This window comes from Drosophila eugracilis, unplaced genomic scaffold (assembly GCF_018153835.1).
Source record: "Drosophila eugracilis isolate 14026-0451.02 unplaced genomic scaffold, ASM1815383v1 contig_440, whole genome shotgun sequence".
In the NCBI taxonomy this organism is placed as follows: domain Eukaryota; kingdom Metazoa; phylum Arthropoda; class Insecta; order Diptera; family Drosophilidae; genus Drosophila; species Drosophila eugracilis.
Window position 1 is genome coordinate 144,104 of NW_024573306.1, and position 12,803 is coordinate 156,906.

Consider the following 12,803-nt stretch of genomic DNA (forward strand, 5'->3'; position numbering starts at 1 on the left):
AAAAATATCGATTTTACATGAATTTTAGTTTCATCTCTAGTTCACATAGAAAAATAGACGCGCTGTTTTAAATGTATTTTTGAAATTGTAATTGTGCAATAAACAATATAATAGCACTAAATCGAGTATAAAAGGGTCTTTCCTTGCACCATAATTGTATAAATTTTGGCAACCGCGTAGAAAACGCGCTCTGACCCACGGAAATCTAGGAGATATGGATAACACCGATGCGACTTCGCTATCGGATGCCCATATTGATTATAAAACCCCCAAGAAGACCCACTCGCTGATCGACAGTGAGCAGTTGCTGGACAAGATCAACATCCTTACCACCAAACCAGAGAATCACTCTCAAAATGCTAAGGTAAGCTGAGATATTACAGGACTTACGGGTACCACACGTGGACGGTTTACAGTTAGCCACAGTTTCTGCTGATGGAAATTTCAAATGTTGCAAAAAAAATTAAGTTAGTTTTCAGTTTAAGGATAATATAAATAGCGTAAAATATAAATTTTTAGTGAAAAAAAAAAAAAAAGGCAATAATAATTACTTGAAATGGAAATTTAAATACCGAAATAAAAATAATTTTACAGTTCTTTATAATCTGTTTTTCACGATTCTTTCCTTCGCTACATTTTCATTTGCTTGGTATTTTCACAGTAAAAATGCAATATTAAATATTTTTTAAAATTATATTCAGACACTAGATTAACATATTATTAAAAAATTCCAAGTGAGTTACAGTTATATATTCATACTGATTTTTCTGTCCTTGTAATTTTTTTAATTATGGGATTTTATATATATGTACATTTATTCTATAGTGGCTTTAATTGTTTCTCATATCGCCTTACTCTCTTCAGCTTCCCACGATCAAGGATTTCGTTATCATCAAGCCTATTAGTCGCGGAGCCTTCGGAAAGGTGTTTCTGGGCTACAAAAACAACGACTCGAAGAAGTTGTTCGCCATTAAGGTGATGCGCAAGTCAGAGATGATCAACAAGAACATGGTGTCCCAGGTGATCACGGAGCGAAATGCTCTAGCTTTATCCCGGTCGCAATTCTGCGTTAGTCTTTTCTACTCGTTGCAATCACTTTCCTACGTATACCTGGTGATGGAGTACATGGTGGGCGGAGATCTCAAGTCACTGTTGGCTATGTTTGGGTATTTTGACGAGCCCACTTCACGCTTTTATGTTGCCGAGATGGTGATGGCATTACAGTATCTGCATCAGCACGGAATCGTTCACAGGGATATCAAACCGGACAACATGCTCCTATCGGCCAGTGGCCATGTTAAGCTTACTGACTTTGGGCTAAGCAAAATCGACATGCGAAGAGATCTGGAGATATCGGACCTTATTAACTGCTCTCCGAATTTGAACGCCCGCACACCGGGTCAACTTTTGTCGCTCACCTCGCACTTGTCCTTTGGCTCCGAGAAGAAGCTTCAGGACTTCGGTTCCATCACAAATGGACAAGCCAATGGAATGGGATCTGTGGCCACGGGTACATCCCACCTGCTGCAGGCCATCAACAAGCATAGTCTGATTATGGAGCTATCGGACAGCGAGGGCGACACTTCATTGAATGATGCGGAGAAGACGAGCGACAGCAAGATCTCCGGAGTATCTCCCTTCTTCTCGGCCGAGGAGGGAAATGAATCTATCACCCATACTTGCACCGCCAACATAAATGTGGGTAGACAAAAAATAATAGCCGTCATAGTAGGTTGAATTACACTTTGTTCCAAGATCGTATGCCATCTAAATATTAACCGATTACATCGTAAGGGTTAAGTTGCCCTGCAGTTTTAAACTAATCGTGCTCTATTTTTTCAGCCCCAGGACAGTAGCTCTTCTTGCTCGTTCCATACTTGCAACTCGGCAGACCTAAGCAAGTGCTCGCCTCCAATTGAGCCTACTGGAGATTCTGGAGCGGGGGCTATCCCCAGCAAGCGACGAGTTGAATTCGCCCTAGATGTGGCCCCTTGCCAGGTAAGTGGCTAAAGCTGGACCTAATGCCAGTAAATTCTATAATCTATGACTCTCTGAAAGGGCTGCAAGCTGGCCGAGCAGGATATCGAAAACGTGGCCACCAATGGGGGCAAACATCTGCCCAAGATGGACAACGCAAGCGAGGCTTCGTTTGAGTTTTCCATGGTGCGTAGGCGATCGGTCGACGAGGTGCGTTGGCATATGCATACTGTGTGACTGTCTATTGTCTTGTTTTTTTTCTGTATTTAATTGCTACATTTTTGTTAATCTTGCATTTTAGCATTAATCTTACAAATAACGAAGATTAAGTGTTTTTTTCCTATGTTAGTAAATATATCAATAATTTGTCTGATTTCATTTTCTTAGCGTAATCGCATCTCGAAGGGACAGGAAGACTCGGGCGTGTCGAGTCGCAAAGGTGACGATTACTCCAGCTGCAATCTGAATCTAAACAGTGAAAGCACGGCCTCGTCGATTGAGAAGAATGGTGAAAATCTGAGCCAATCTAAGGAGGATTTTAGCTGCTCAGACTACTCGCGCAGCTACAACATGACCAACGGCAACGAGATGAGCGGAATTCACATGAACTCGCCGTTTCGCAATTTGTCCAAGCACTTCAAGCGTCCCGACTTTCTGCGCGGCATGAAGCGGAAGATCAACCTGGTCAACCGTTCCGACAACATGTCCAGTATGGAGGCCGATGGCTCCAGTTCGGGTAACGGCAGTGCTAACACCGGACTAACCCAGGAAATCGAGATACTCAACATTGGCAGTAGCACGCCCAAAAAACGCAAGGCCCGGTCATCTCCTATCCGTGGTGTGCTCAAGGTGCGCTCTTTATCTGACGACGAGTTACCCATGAACCATCTGCTTGGACCGGAAGCAAATATGGCCAATGTGGTGTTTTCCACACCCGTTTCCTCGCAGAAGTTGCCCCGTCGAGATGGAGGTCTGCTGGGAAAGCTAAAGGCAACTCGGTTTGCCCTGCCATTGTCCATTGAAAATAAGAAGCGTGAGCATGCTGCCGCCGATAAGATGTCGGGGATCCAGTACCATTTAAAGCTTTCCGATGATCCTACTATGTCTCCTATTAACCATGGAGCGGGCAACTTGCCAAAAACACCGAAAAATGTAAACATTAATACTCCATTTCGCACGCCAAAGTCAGTGCGGCGGGGGGCACGCGTATCCAACGAACGCATTTTGGGCACGCCCGATTACCTGGCTCCGGAGCTACTGCTGAAGCAAGGTCACGGTCCGGCCGTTGACTGGTGGGCATTGGGAGTATGCTTCTATGAGTTCATGACCGGTATTCCTCCCTTCAACGACGAGACGCCTCAAAAAGTATTTGACAACATTCTGAATAAAAGTAAGTTTTTTAATTTAATTTTTCGTTTACGGATTATGCTAATTCGTTTCTGATCAATTTCTTTCAGATATTGAATGGCCAGAGGGCGATGAGGCACTATCCGTCGATTCCATGGAGGCTGTGGAACTGCTTCTGACTATGGACCCAAATGAGCGCCCGGCTGCCAAGGAGGTGCAGCAGATGCGTCATTTCGCATGCATTGACTGGGAGAATATAGGCAATACAGAGCCGCCGTTTGTGCCGACACCCGATAATCCCACAGACACGGGCTATTTCGATGCGCGCAACAATCTTCAACACTTGCAGCTGTCGAATTTTGCCGTAGAAGACTGAGAGCCCAAGCGGAGCCCGGCTGCCTCCGTTTCAGCTCGATCATAACGAGCACTGTCCTATCGTTATTTATATTTTCACATAGCAATACCTAAGAGTAGACCTTTAATGTTCTCTTGTTATCGTTCGTCTAGCCCTACGTATTTATATTTAGTTAAAAGTTTATTCGATTGTAATATTAAATTTCTTGTACATTCATTCGATTGTTGCTGTCAAGATTCTCGATGATCCTGTTCAGCTTAAAATTTATATAAATGTACTGATTTCATGTTTGTTATTGTAACTACGCTTAAACGAATAGCTTCAAGTATGCACCTTCGATATATGTATATCCAATAAAGTTATAGTCTAAAAGATGAAAAATCTAAATATATTTCTTTGCACTTTCGAAAATTGCAACAATTTTATCACTTTATTTACCCTTAACCTAGTTAGATGATATATAACACCTGGAAAATAACACAACTGGCTGTTAGGCTGTTTAGAATTGGTCGCTTGATCGGTAAGCTACGTGGCCATCAACTTAAAGTCAAAGTCCCAGACCTCTGGAATGGTTGTCAGGTAGCTCTGGTCATAGAAGATGCTTATCAATCGGCAGACCATATGAGGAACGGCCCGGATATCGGGAATTGTATGTTCCTTGAGCAAGTTGACTGCTCGAACGATCAGGGCCTTGATGTCGGTGAACTTCTTGTTTGCTAGCAGCATAGAGAGTTCGCGCAGCGCGCTCTCGTATTCCTCTGATGGCAAACGTAGGTCTAGACTAGCGGGGAAAAGCGAGAAGATAACGCAGGCCAAACAACGTGTCAACACTTTCCTCCTGAAGATTAAATACATATATATATATATAAATAAAATATACATTACAATTATTAGTTACCTGTTGGTAATAACCTCCGATTTTAGACCAATCACGCCTAACAGACCATCGCTCCAACCCTCGGCTTTTGTTGATGCAATCTGTAAGTGCCTGGCCAGCATGTGAAGTGGCTTTTTCACCTGATGGTTGGTCTGCGCAATCTTGCACCCACGCGCAATTACTACGCCCCAGACTAGGGCTATTTGTGGTTCAGTCAGTGGGCTGGTTTTCAAATTTTCCAGCAGCTGACTGAGGTCCTGCAAAAAGGTAACCTTGTCGCCATCCTTTACAATCTCCTCCATCTTGTAGACCACGAAAACGTGCAGTGAGAAGAAGTAGCTACCCTGCATGATCGGCATCAAATCCAGTTTTGGCAGCGACATACTCAGGGCTTCCATTAATCCTTGCCAACTGGGAGCATGACAGGGAGCACCTTCCGACGAGATGCGGAAGTAGTTCTCTATGCTGGCCTCCAATAGTGCATAAATGCTGGTGATGTATGTGTTTAGGTGGCCGATAGCCGCCAGTGTGGAGCACATGACCAAGTTGCCCGGCGCACACCGCTGTTGCCACCAAACGAGAGCTTTGATGTGTATGCTGAAAAAAATTATTGGTTAGTGCTTTTTATAAAATTAAAATAAAAATCATATTTACTTAGACACTTCCTGGCTCTGAGTCTGAGTGGGTGCAACTAGCTCTAGCATTAGGTTGAGCGCTTCCCTTCGCTGTTCCTCGGGAGTACGATGCTCACTGCAGCTGCTTATGGCCCGATCGATGCTATTCAATAGCTCTAAAAAGGCGTCACTAAAGGCACGCTCTCCCTCCTTAGTGGCTAGAAGCTTCTTGTGTTTGGCTCCACAAGCGCGCTGCATGCGGACCATAGATCGAGTGTAAAGCATTCTCTTGGCGGTACCCAAGACGATGGCATCGTGAGCAGACCGATCCGGCAACATGGCACAGGCCAAGCGAAGAAGACTGTCAGTAAGAAAAAAAAAAGGAAATATAAATTAAATTTATGTATCAATCACTTTTACTTACTCAAAAACAGCGCGATCCGCGTAGTTCGTCTCAGTTGGAAGCTTTAGGGCAATGGCTGGCTCCACGCTGGCCACGAACCACTTGAGGATCTGTTCCAGCTCGCTATATTCCACTAGGTGCCATGGGTACTGAATGGCATCTTCTAGAATTTTACTTGTATTGGGATGAATGTGAATATTTGGTTCAAAGGCTATCTTGACGAAGATCCCAAAAAGTCGAGACAGAATGGGAACCGGATGTGGCATTTGGGCGAACCAAAGGTTCCAATCAATCCGAATGAATATGTGACCCAACATTGCGTGTGATTCCGGCAGGAATTTTTGCAGACTATCGTAAAGAAGTTCCACATGTTGTGCCGGCGGCAGAAAACGTTCCCACGGCAATTGAGCCAATCCCTCGTGAATAGGCGCCAAGACGTGGCCCGCCATGTTAGGCTGGGCAAAGTGGTGAACATACCAGGCGAATACGTGCTCTAGGATCTTGTTCGACGACGGCAGATATTGCAGCACTTGCAGTATTGTAGCTACGAATGAACGAATCATCTGTTTGCTACTGCTAACATGCTGCTCGCTCCATGGCAAGAGCACTTTGCTCTGTCCGGGAGTCAGCTGGCGAATCCAGTGGGCCACGCCATTGACTGTCTCTTCGGTATAGGGTATCAGCCAGGGCCCGTAGGTCTCTACAATGGATCCGAACACAATGTCGCTGACTAAAAAAAAGAAGATATATTTAAATTAAAATTTAATTTAAGTATATAAATCAATCAGAGGACTTACTCTGATCACCTAATAGCTCCTGGTAGCTGCAAATGGCCGAGGCTAGAAGTGTATGACCGAAACAGGTGAACCATAGGACCAGCGGCTGACAATAATCCTTGTGTTTGGGATACAATCCATGAAGTCCATGATGGAGTCTCTCCTTCTGGAAATGACGGGACAAGAGCAAAAGAGTGTCTGTTGCTGCTTTAAGGGTGAATAACTTCTGACATCGGGCAAAGTCCAAGGCGATTTCATGGACCCGTACTTCGGATTGCTCCGAAGACAACTCTGCACAGTTGGATCGAACTAACAAAGCGTTCAGCAGGTCTAGAAGAACCACTGGCATCAGCTTTTGGTCCGACGTGCGGTCCAGAACGAGCTGCATAACCTCGCCGTAGTGCTGCGGGAAATCGTATCCGAAAATGTGCACTAGATGCCTACGGAACTGATCTTGAAGAAGGCTGCTATCGGGCTGAGACCACGCTTCTAGACCCTGCAAAACCAAGATCAGTAGACGGTTGATCTCGCTCAACTTTGGTTGATAGGTCTCCATCCACCCCAATAGGTCGAATTTTGAAAAAAGCACGAACAAAGTCTGTGTGTCGCAGCGTTTGAGATGAGAGTCAATAAGGAACTCGTACATGGGTATGAAGTGCTCCACATCAGTGCGGCTGGGCACAAAGACTGCAGCTAACAGCTCCAAAAGATCAGGACGCTTGAGGGCCAGACGAAGCACATCCAATCCTTGGGCAGCCTGATCCGCTTGGAGGAACACCTAAGAAAGAAATATCATGAAATGTAGAAGTTATAATTTTTATATTACTATGGTTTGTATTCACCCCAAGCTTCTCTAGCACCTGGAAGTACAGGTCATGTGTTGGCTGGAATTTCATTGTCACCTCGTTGAGGTTCTCTACCAGGTGGTAAAACACTTTCACTCCAATCTGTGTGACTCTGGATTCCATAGGGGCAACAAGAAGGGCACCAATACAGACGCCAAACTCTTCGATGGCTTCAGCAAAACCATCCACATTCATGGCCAACAATATATCCTCAACAATTTTATCATGGCGCTCACGATTCTGCGTTTGCTTGCGGGATATAACCTCGTTGATTCGTATATGCTCCGGCGTCAGTTTGATACTCGCAGGGGCCGTACAGCTCCGCTTGAAGAGCAAGGATGTGCACTCCTTTCGCCTGGTCTCTTCGTAGGGAATCATTTGATACAGAGCTGGCACACTTTCCAAATAGTTTAGATTTAGTGAATTCAATTCCGATGTCTTATAATGGTAGTTGCTAAAAAGTAAATCTGATATCAATGTACAACATTAGTATAAAAAAAACTATAAAACGTACTTTGCCGTTGAGTTGAATGTGTTCAATTTCTTTTTAAGCTGCGTCATAATATTTTCATCTATTGGCGGCGTTTCAATGGGTTCCACACGAACATGAATCGGATTTTTAACAATCTTCTCATAGCTATTTAGTAAACTCTTAATATGTTGAGCAGGTTGCTGTCGCGGCTTTGGTTGTACCGGAGTTCTAGGAGCTTTTTGGTTAGGAAGTCTCATCACTTTTCTTGCCCATTGATCAGCTTGATGTCGTTGCTCCTTGCGCAGCGACGCCAGGCACAGGAATTCCGTCCAGTGGTTGACATGACCACTCAACAGCTCACGCAGCTTCTCCGAATTATACTGGGCCGGTAGATGCTCGGCGTCGCTGGTGAAGCGATTAATTTGAGTATCCTCCAGCCAAAGAGCACAGTTTTGCATCAGCTTGCGGCAGCTGCGATAGAAGTGGGCCATGGCATCGTCATTTGCGCACTTGGTTGCCAAAGCGGAGTAGTATGACTCGGCAGATTTCAATTGGGATTTAATACTCTTCATTAAAGGCACATTGTATTCGTAAAACTTGTCAGAAACCCCAAAGTTGTGACTGAAATTAAGCGATTCGTTTTCTGTTGGTACTCGCCAGAGATATAGTTCGAAAAACTTCTGACAGACGATTGGAAACAAAGCGTGATTGCTGTCCATGCTGGCCAGCAGTTGGGCATATTTAAATATTACCAATTGGCTGGCGGGAAAGGCGTTAGCTTTGCTTAAGGAGATGGTTTTTTTTAGAGCTGTCTCCACGGGCTGAGCGGAAATTTGTCGCAAGAGCTCTGGAAAGATGCGTGTGTCCACCATACGAAACTCAATCTCAAGTATAACCAAATTCAGCCAGCAGTTTTGGGGCGAAATCAAAGGGATTCGAGAAGGAGATTGTCCGCCGAAAAAGGCCTTCAAAGCAGATCCCTTGGGCGCTCCTTTCCAATCTGTACAGTCCTGTGGAGTTTAAATAACAATCAAAATCATAATAAGGGACTATTCTAAATAGGATATGCATTCTTGAATTGCATACTTACCTTATAATAATTGTAGAAGAATTCAACAGCCTGGGCGCGACAGTCCGGAAACTGGTAGGAAATTCGCAGCATTCTGTCGAGCAGATAAAGAAGATTCGAGTTCTGGGACCAACCTGGCAGTGTGGTGAAGCAATTCAGCCAGATGTTGAGAAGGTTAAGCGGTGAACAAAGACCATAACTATCATACAAACCAAGAAACGTTAGTAAATAAAGTATCTGGTAAATATAATTAAAGTTTACTTTGTATACGAGACAATCTGATGATGCAACATGTTGTCGAATAGTTCTAAGATAGGTCCAATAGAATTGGCATATACCATGTCCTTAGCCAGCTTTAAATAAGTTCTATCGGCATTCAAAAGAGTGATCAAAAGTCTCTGAAAACTATAAATGAAATAAGTTATATTATGTTCCAAAATATTTAAAATCAATATTTTACCTTTCACAATTGGCCAGAGTTTCCGGAGTTTCCAAAAACAATGGAACAATCAGCTCCAGGCAGCGAATTGTGGCTGCATGTCGGTGATCCAGGAGTAGTTGCTGAAGAAGGTTAAATCCGTGCTGGCAAATCACTGGAATGGAGTGGCCATGCAGGCTGACAAGCATGCCAACATAAAGAGCCAACGGGCGATTCTCGTTTACGCCCTGATAGATTATCTCCATTCGCTCGAGTTCGGGAATAAAGAGAAGCGGTTCCGTAGGATGTTGAAGCGTTCGTTTCACAGACTCCACGCCTTGATCCATTAAATGTAGGCGCAGCACAGAGACCATCCGCCAGCACCAGTTAGTGAACTTTTCTCGACTCGATTGTGTAGAATCTATTAACGAAGAAACCTGACGTACGCTTTCAGAAATACCCGAGGCTCCGATAACCTCAGGGGCGTACTTGTTAAGGGCCTCATTCACCAGGTGAGCCATTCTAACATGTATGTTGTGGGGCAAGAAAAGACGTCCTTCGCAGTCCAAACCCCAGTTCAAGTGACCGATGATTAAGCGCGCTAAATGATTCTCCGAAGATTGGTAATCAAAATGAAGAAGCCAATTTGACAGCACCTCAAAGCTATCCATGCTAGGATGCCAGTTTTCCAATGGTAGAGCCTTGAAAAGATACGCCGCTTGATCAACTTCTCCGTATCGCATCTTTAGTTGTACCAGTAGGCAACCAAACAGATCCTCATCCATCAAGTTTGCCAGCATATCTCGTGCTGTTTTATAGCAAATTTCCCGAGTGGACTGGTGTATGTATCCAATGTAAAAGATGTGCAGGCAAATGGCCTTGACAAGGGCTCCATCCTTAGATCGATTCCGATCGTTAGCCATTTCAAAAAAGGTCTGCAACAAATAGTACATGTCCTCCGGCGCTACATCGGCATTCGCCAGATCAAATTTCCTCCAGAAATCTTCCGCTTGAAATGCAGCCTCGGCATTGGTCACTAGATCGTTGGTCAAATCCGTGGGGAAACCGACATTCAAGTAGTAAAACAAGTGCCAGATTACCTCTGCATCCAAGGTGCCAAATGGCAAAGTGGAAAAGTATTGCCAGGTGCCAAGGTTTCGAGTGCGGTAGATGTACCCACAAGCGCGTAAGAGTAAAGCGTGTAGTTCTACTTGGATGCGCTCATACATTTCCGGTGATTTGGAAAGGTTGTTTTTTCTGGAAAATGGGTTTTTATAATAGATATGACTTATTTTTATTGATATTATACTTACATGAATAATTCGTTGTAATCAAAGACGTATTGCAGGGTGTGTCGCACCAAACGACCAAGACGTTTTGCCAGCTGCTTATATCGCTCGTTGTTGTAGGTTAACAATCCCTCGCCCATTGTTTTAACTAATTGGGAAAAGAACACAACTACGGCGAGCATTTGCTGGGCAGTGATCATATCTGGCTCGAGAATATAGTCGTCCAGAAATTTTTCAATGCGCATGGCAGAGCTGAAAGTAACAGTATTTACAATATAATTATACTGATTACATTCTTTAACTTACCTAAAGATCTTCTCAAAGGGCAATTGGTTAAGTAGTGCGATTAGATCGCTTTCCTTCAAACCAATGCATTCGCCGGCTGGTGTATGCGAGTCCTCGCCATCGGAATCCACTACTATCCAGCGATCTGTCGCTGGCGCAGCACCTGAAAGTTCTTGATGCGATTGCGCCTGACTCTTGAGATACTCATTTCGCTTATTGACGGGCATCAGAAGAATCTGAAGAACAGCCATACAGTGGTTAAGTTGGGGAGAGTTTAGGTCCAGTGGAAGATCGTTTTGCTGGGAAACCGCTACCCATTGTTACTGTTCCAGGCAACTGTATAAATTGTGCGGCCCAGGAACCGACACCATTGGGGCAGCGCAAGATGTTAAACAGCAGGAACCAATGATCCTCTCTGGTGGCCAACAAAAGCTGCAGAGCAATTAGTTTGCGCAGCCATTCTTTAAGGTCCTTGTCGAAATTCTGGAAGAATAATAGTTAATAAGTAAATAAAGGATTTAAATGGCTGCATTTCTTAAAATTTTATTTTATTACCGCATTTGGACTTGGCCTGCGAATGAAGCTGAAAAGTATGGAGATGGCGCGCCTTAGTTGAGAAACGCATTCCAAAGCCTGCCCAGAATGTGAGTAGTTCAATGAGATCACCGATTGACTATCTGCATTCGGATATGAAAGCATCTCGTTTATGATTTGGTCCACCTTAACTTTGGTAATTTTCGCTGTAATTAGGTTGTTGGTGTAAGTGTGACAGACTAGGTCATATAGGCCCGTCAAGGCTGTTTGGGCCACTTCTAGTTTAATTGGATCCACCTTGATTATACTAAAGAAGGAGTATAATGTATTGGGCATTCTGTTAAAAAAACTGCAGGAATACTAACTCGTAGGTTACGCTTTCCTGTACGACATTTCCATCTCCACAGGTTGCACTAAAAGTTCGTGTCACAGGCTGCCGTACCCAGATTTGCTTCTGTGACTCCGTGCACCCTTTCCGAAAGTTCTCCACATCGTGCAAATTGGAAGTAATTTTTCCCTGTAGTTCGTAATATTCCATTAGAGCAGCATATAGAGGATCGGATTCGCTTGACTCGAGCAGAGAGTTCATGAGAAACTCCAGCTCAAATTGCTTGGCCAGCTCTAGATCGGGGCAATCGTAAATTTGCCGAAGTTGTTGTGTGCTCAGTGGTTTAATGTGACTTCTGGCCAGGGCAAAACCGGTGGGGGACTCTACCTGACGGTACACAATCTTTGCGGAGGACTCCTCTACTTGTGCGTTAGACAGTTGCATGGGCTGCAAATTGGGATACTGAACGATGTGGGGAACGGTCGTTGAGTGTGGTGCACTTGGGGCACTGGGTTGGGCTTCCGTTTCTGTGGTTTCCTCGATAACTGACTCCACCGGCGATTCGTGAACATCACTGGATATGCTGCATGCATGGCTAACGATTGCCTCCCCACTCGAATTGCTGGCCAAGGCCGCAACGCGTTCAAACTCCTCCAACAGCGAAACATTTTCCGTACGTCTTTGTTCTTCACTTGTTGATAACTCAGCATGTTCCTCTTCCTCTTTTCGGGTCTGCCCTGTGTTTCGAGTTCTTTTGCTCTTCTGCAAATTCTTTATTGGGTTTCAAATGGTCATTTCGTTTATATCTCAAACTCACCTCCTTCTTGGGCTTCACTAGCGTGGCCATGATTCACTTTTGTTTTCTTAAGGCCCCTAGCTTTTTGCGTTTTATTTATGGGTTCTTTGGGGTTCGCAACACCGCCAAACAAAAGTCCCCATAAATATAATAGCGATGGGAGAAACAAAGAAACAGCTGAGAGTAGTCACGACCACTAGCTATTTATTAAATTATTACTATATTTTATTGCCATTGGAAAAATAAATGCAACTTTCTTCCTTATTTAATGAATAATTTTTGAATGGAATGAACGTGTATTTATTTCAGATTTGATTCATAAGATATATTCGATAGCTACGAATCGTGACTCACGCGACACACCTGTAGCCCTGCCTGAAAGTTTGTTATCGATATACGGACTGATGGGCATCACTAG

The 12,803-nt window shown here is 44.1% G+C and overlaps 2 protein-coding genes across 6 annotated transcripts; one reads left to right on the forward strand and one right to left on the reverse strand.

Annotated features, from left to right (window-relative positions):
- Positions 1–33: 33 nt before the first annotated feature.
- Positions 34–4,066, forward strand: LOC108117177 (serine/threonine-protein kinase greatwall). 5 transcript variants are annotated; one of them, XM_017229461.2, is made up of 6 exons: positions 34–364; positions 865–1,728; positions 1,843–1,998; positions 2,059–2,187; positions 2,365–3,367; positions 3,435–4,066. In XM_017229461.2, the coding sequence occupies exons 1-6, from the start codon at positions 215–217 to the stop codon at positions 3,698–3,700; spliced, it is 2,568 nt and encodes an 855-aa protein (XP_017084950.2). In that variant the 5' UTR covers positions 34–214; the 3' UTR covers positions 3,701–4,066. The 5 variants fall into 5 exon arrangements, with proteins under 5 accessions (XP_017084950.2, XP_017084952.2, XP_017084953.2 ...); XM_017229463.2 differs by having other exon boundaries at positions 2,059–2,163; XM_017229464.2 differs by having other exon boundaries at positions 865–1,698.
- Positions 4,067–4,068: 2 nt separating this feature from the next.
- Positions 4,069–12,510, reverse strand: LOC108117176 (ectopic P granules protein 5 homolog). Its single transcript, XM_017229460.2, is given in 16 exon segments — positions 4,069–4,517; positions 4,578–5,153; positions 5,211–5,531; positions 5,595–6,303; positions 6,371–7,127; positions 7,192–7,648; positions 7,709–8,676; positions 8,757–8,934; positions 8,997–9,140; positions 9,196–10,410; positions 10,467–10,694; positions 10,749–11,032; positions 11,034–11,210; positions 11,283–11,568; positions 11,627–12,351; positions 12,407–12,510. Coding segments are annotated over 16 exon segments (7,368 nt in total). The 5' UTR covers positions 12,437–12,510; the 3' UTR covers positions 4,069–4,204.
- Between the last annotated feature and the right edge of the window lie 293 nt (positions 12,511–12,803).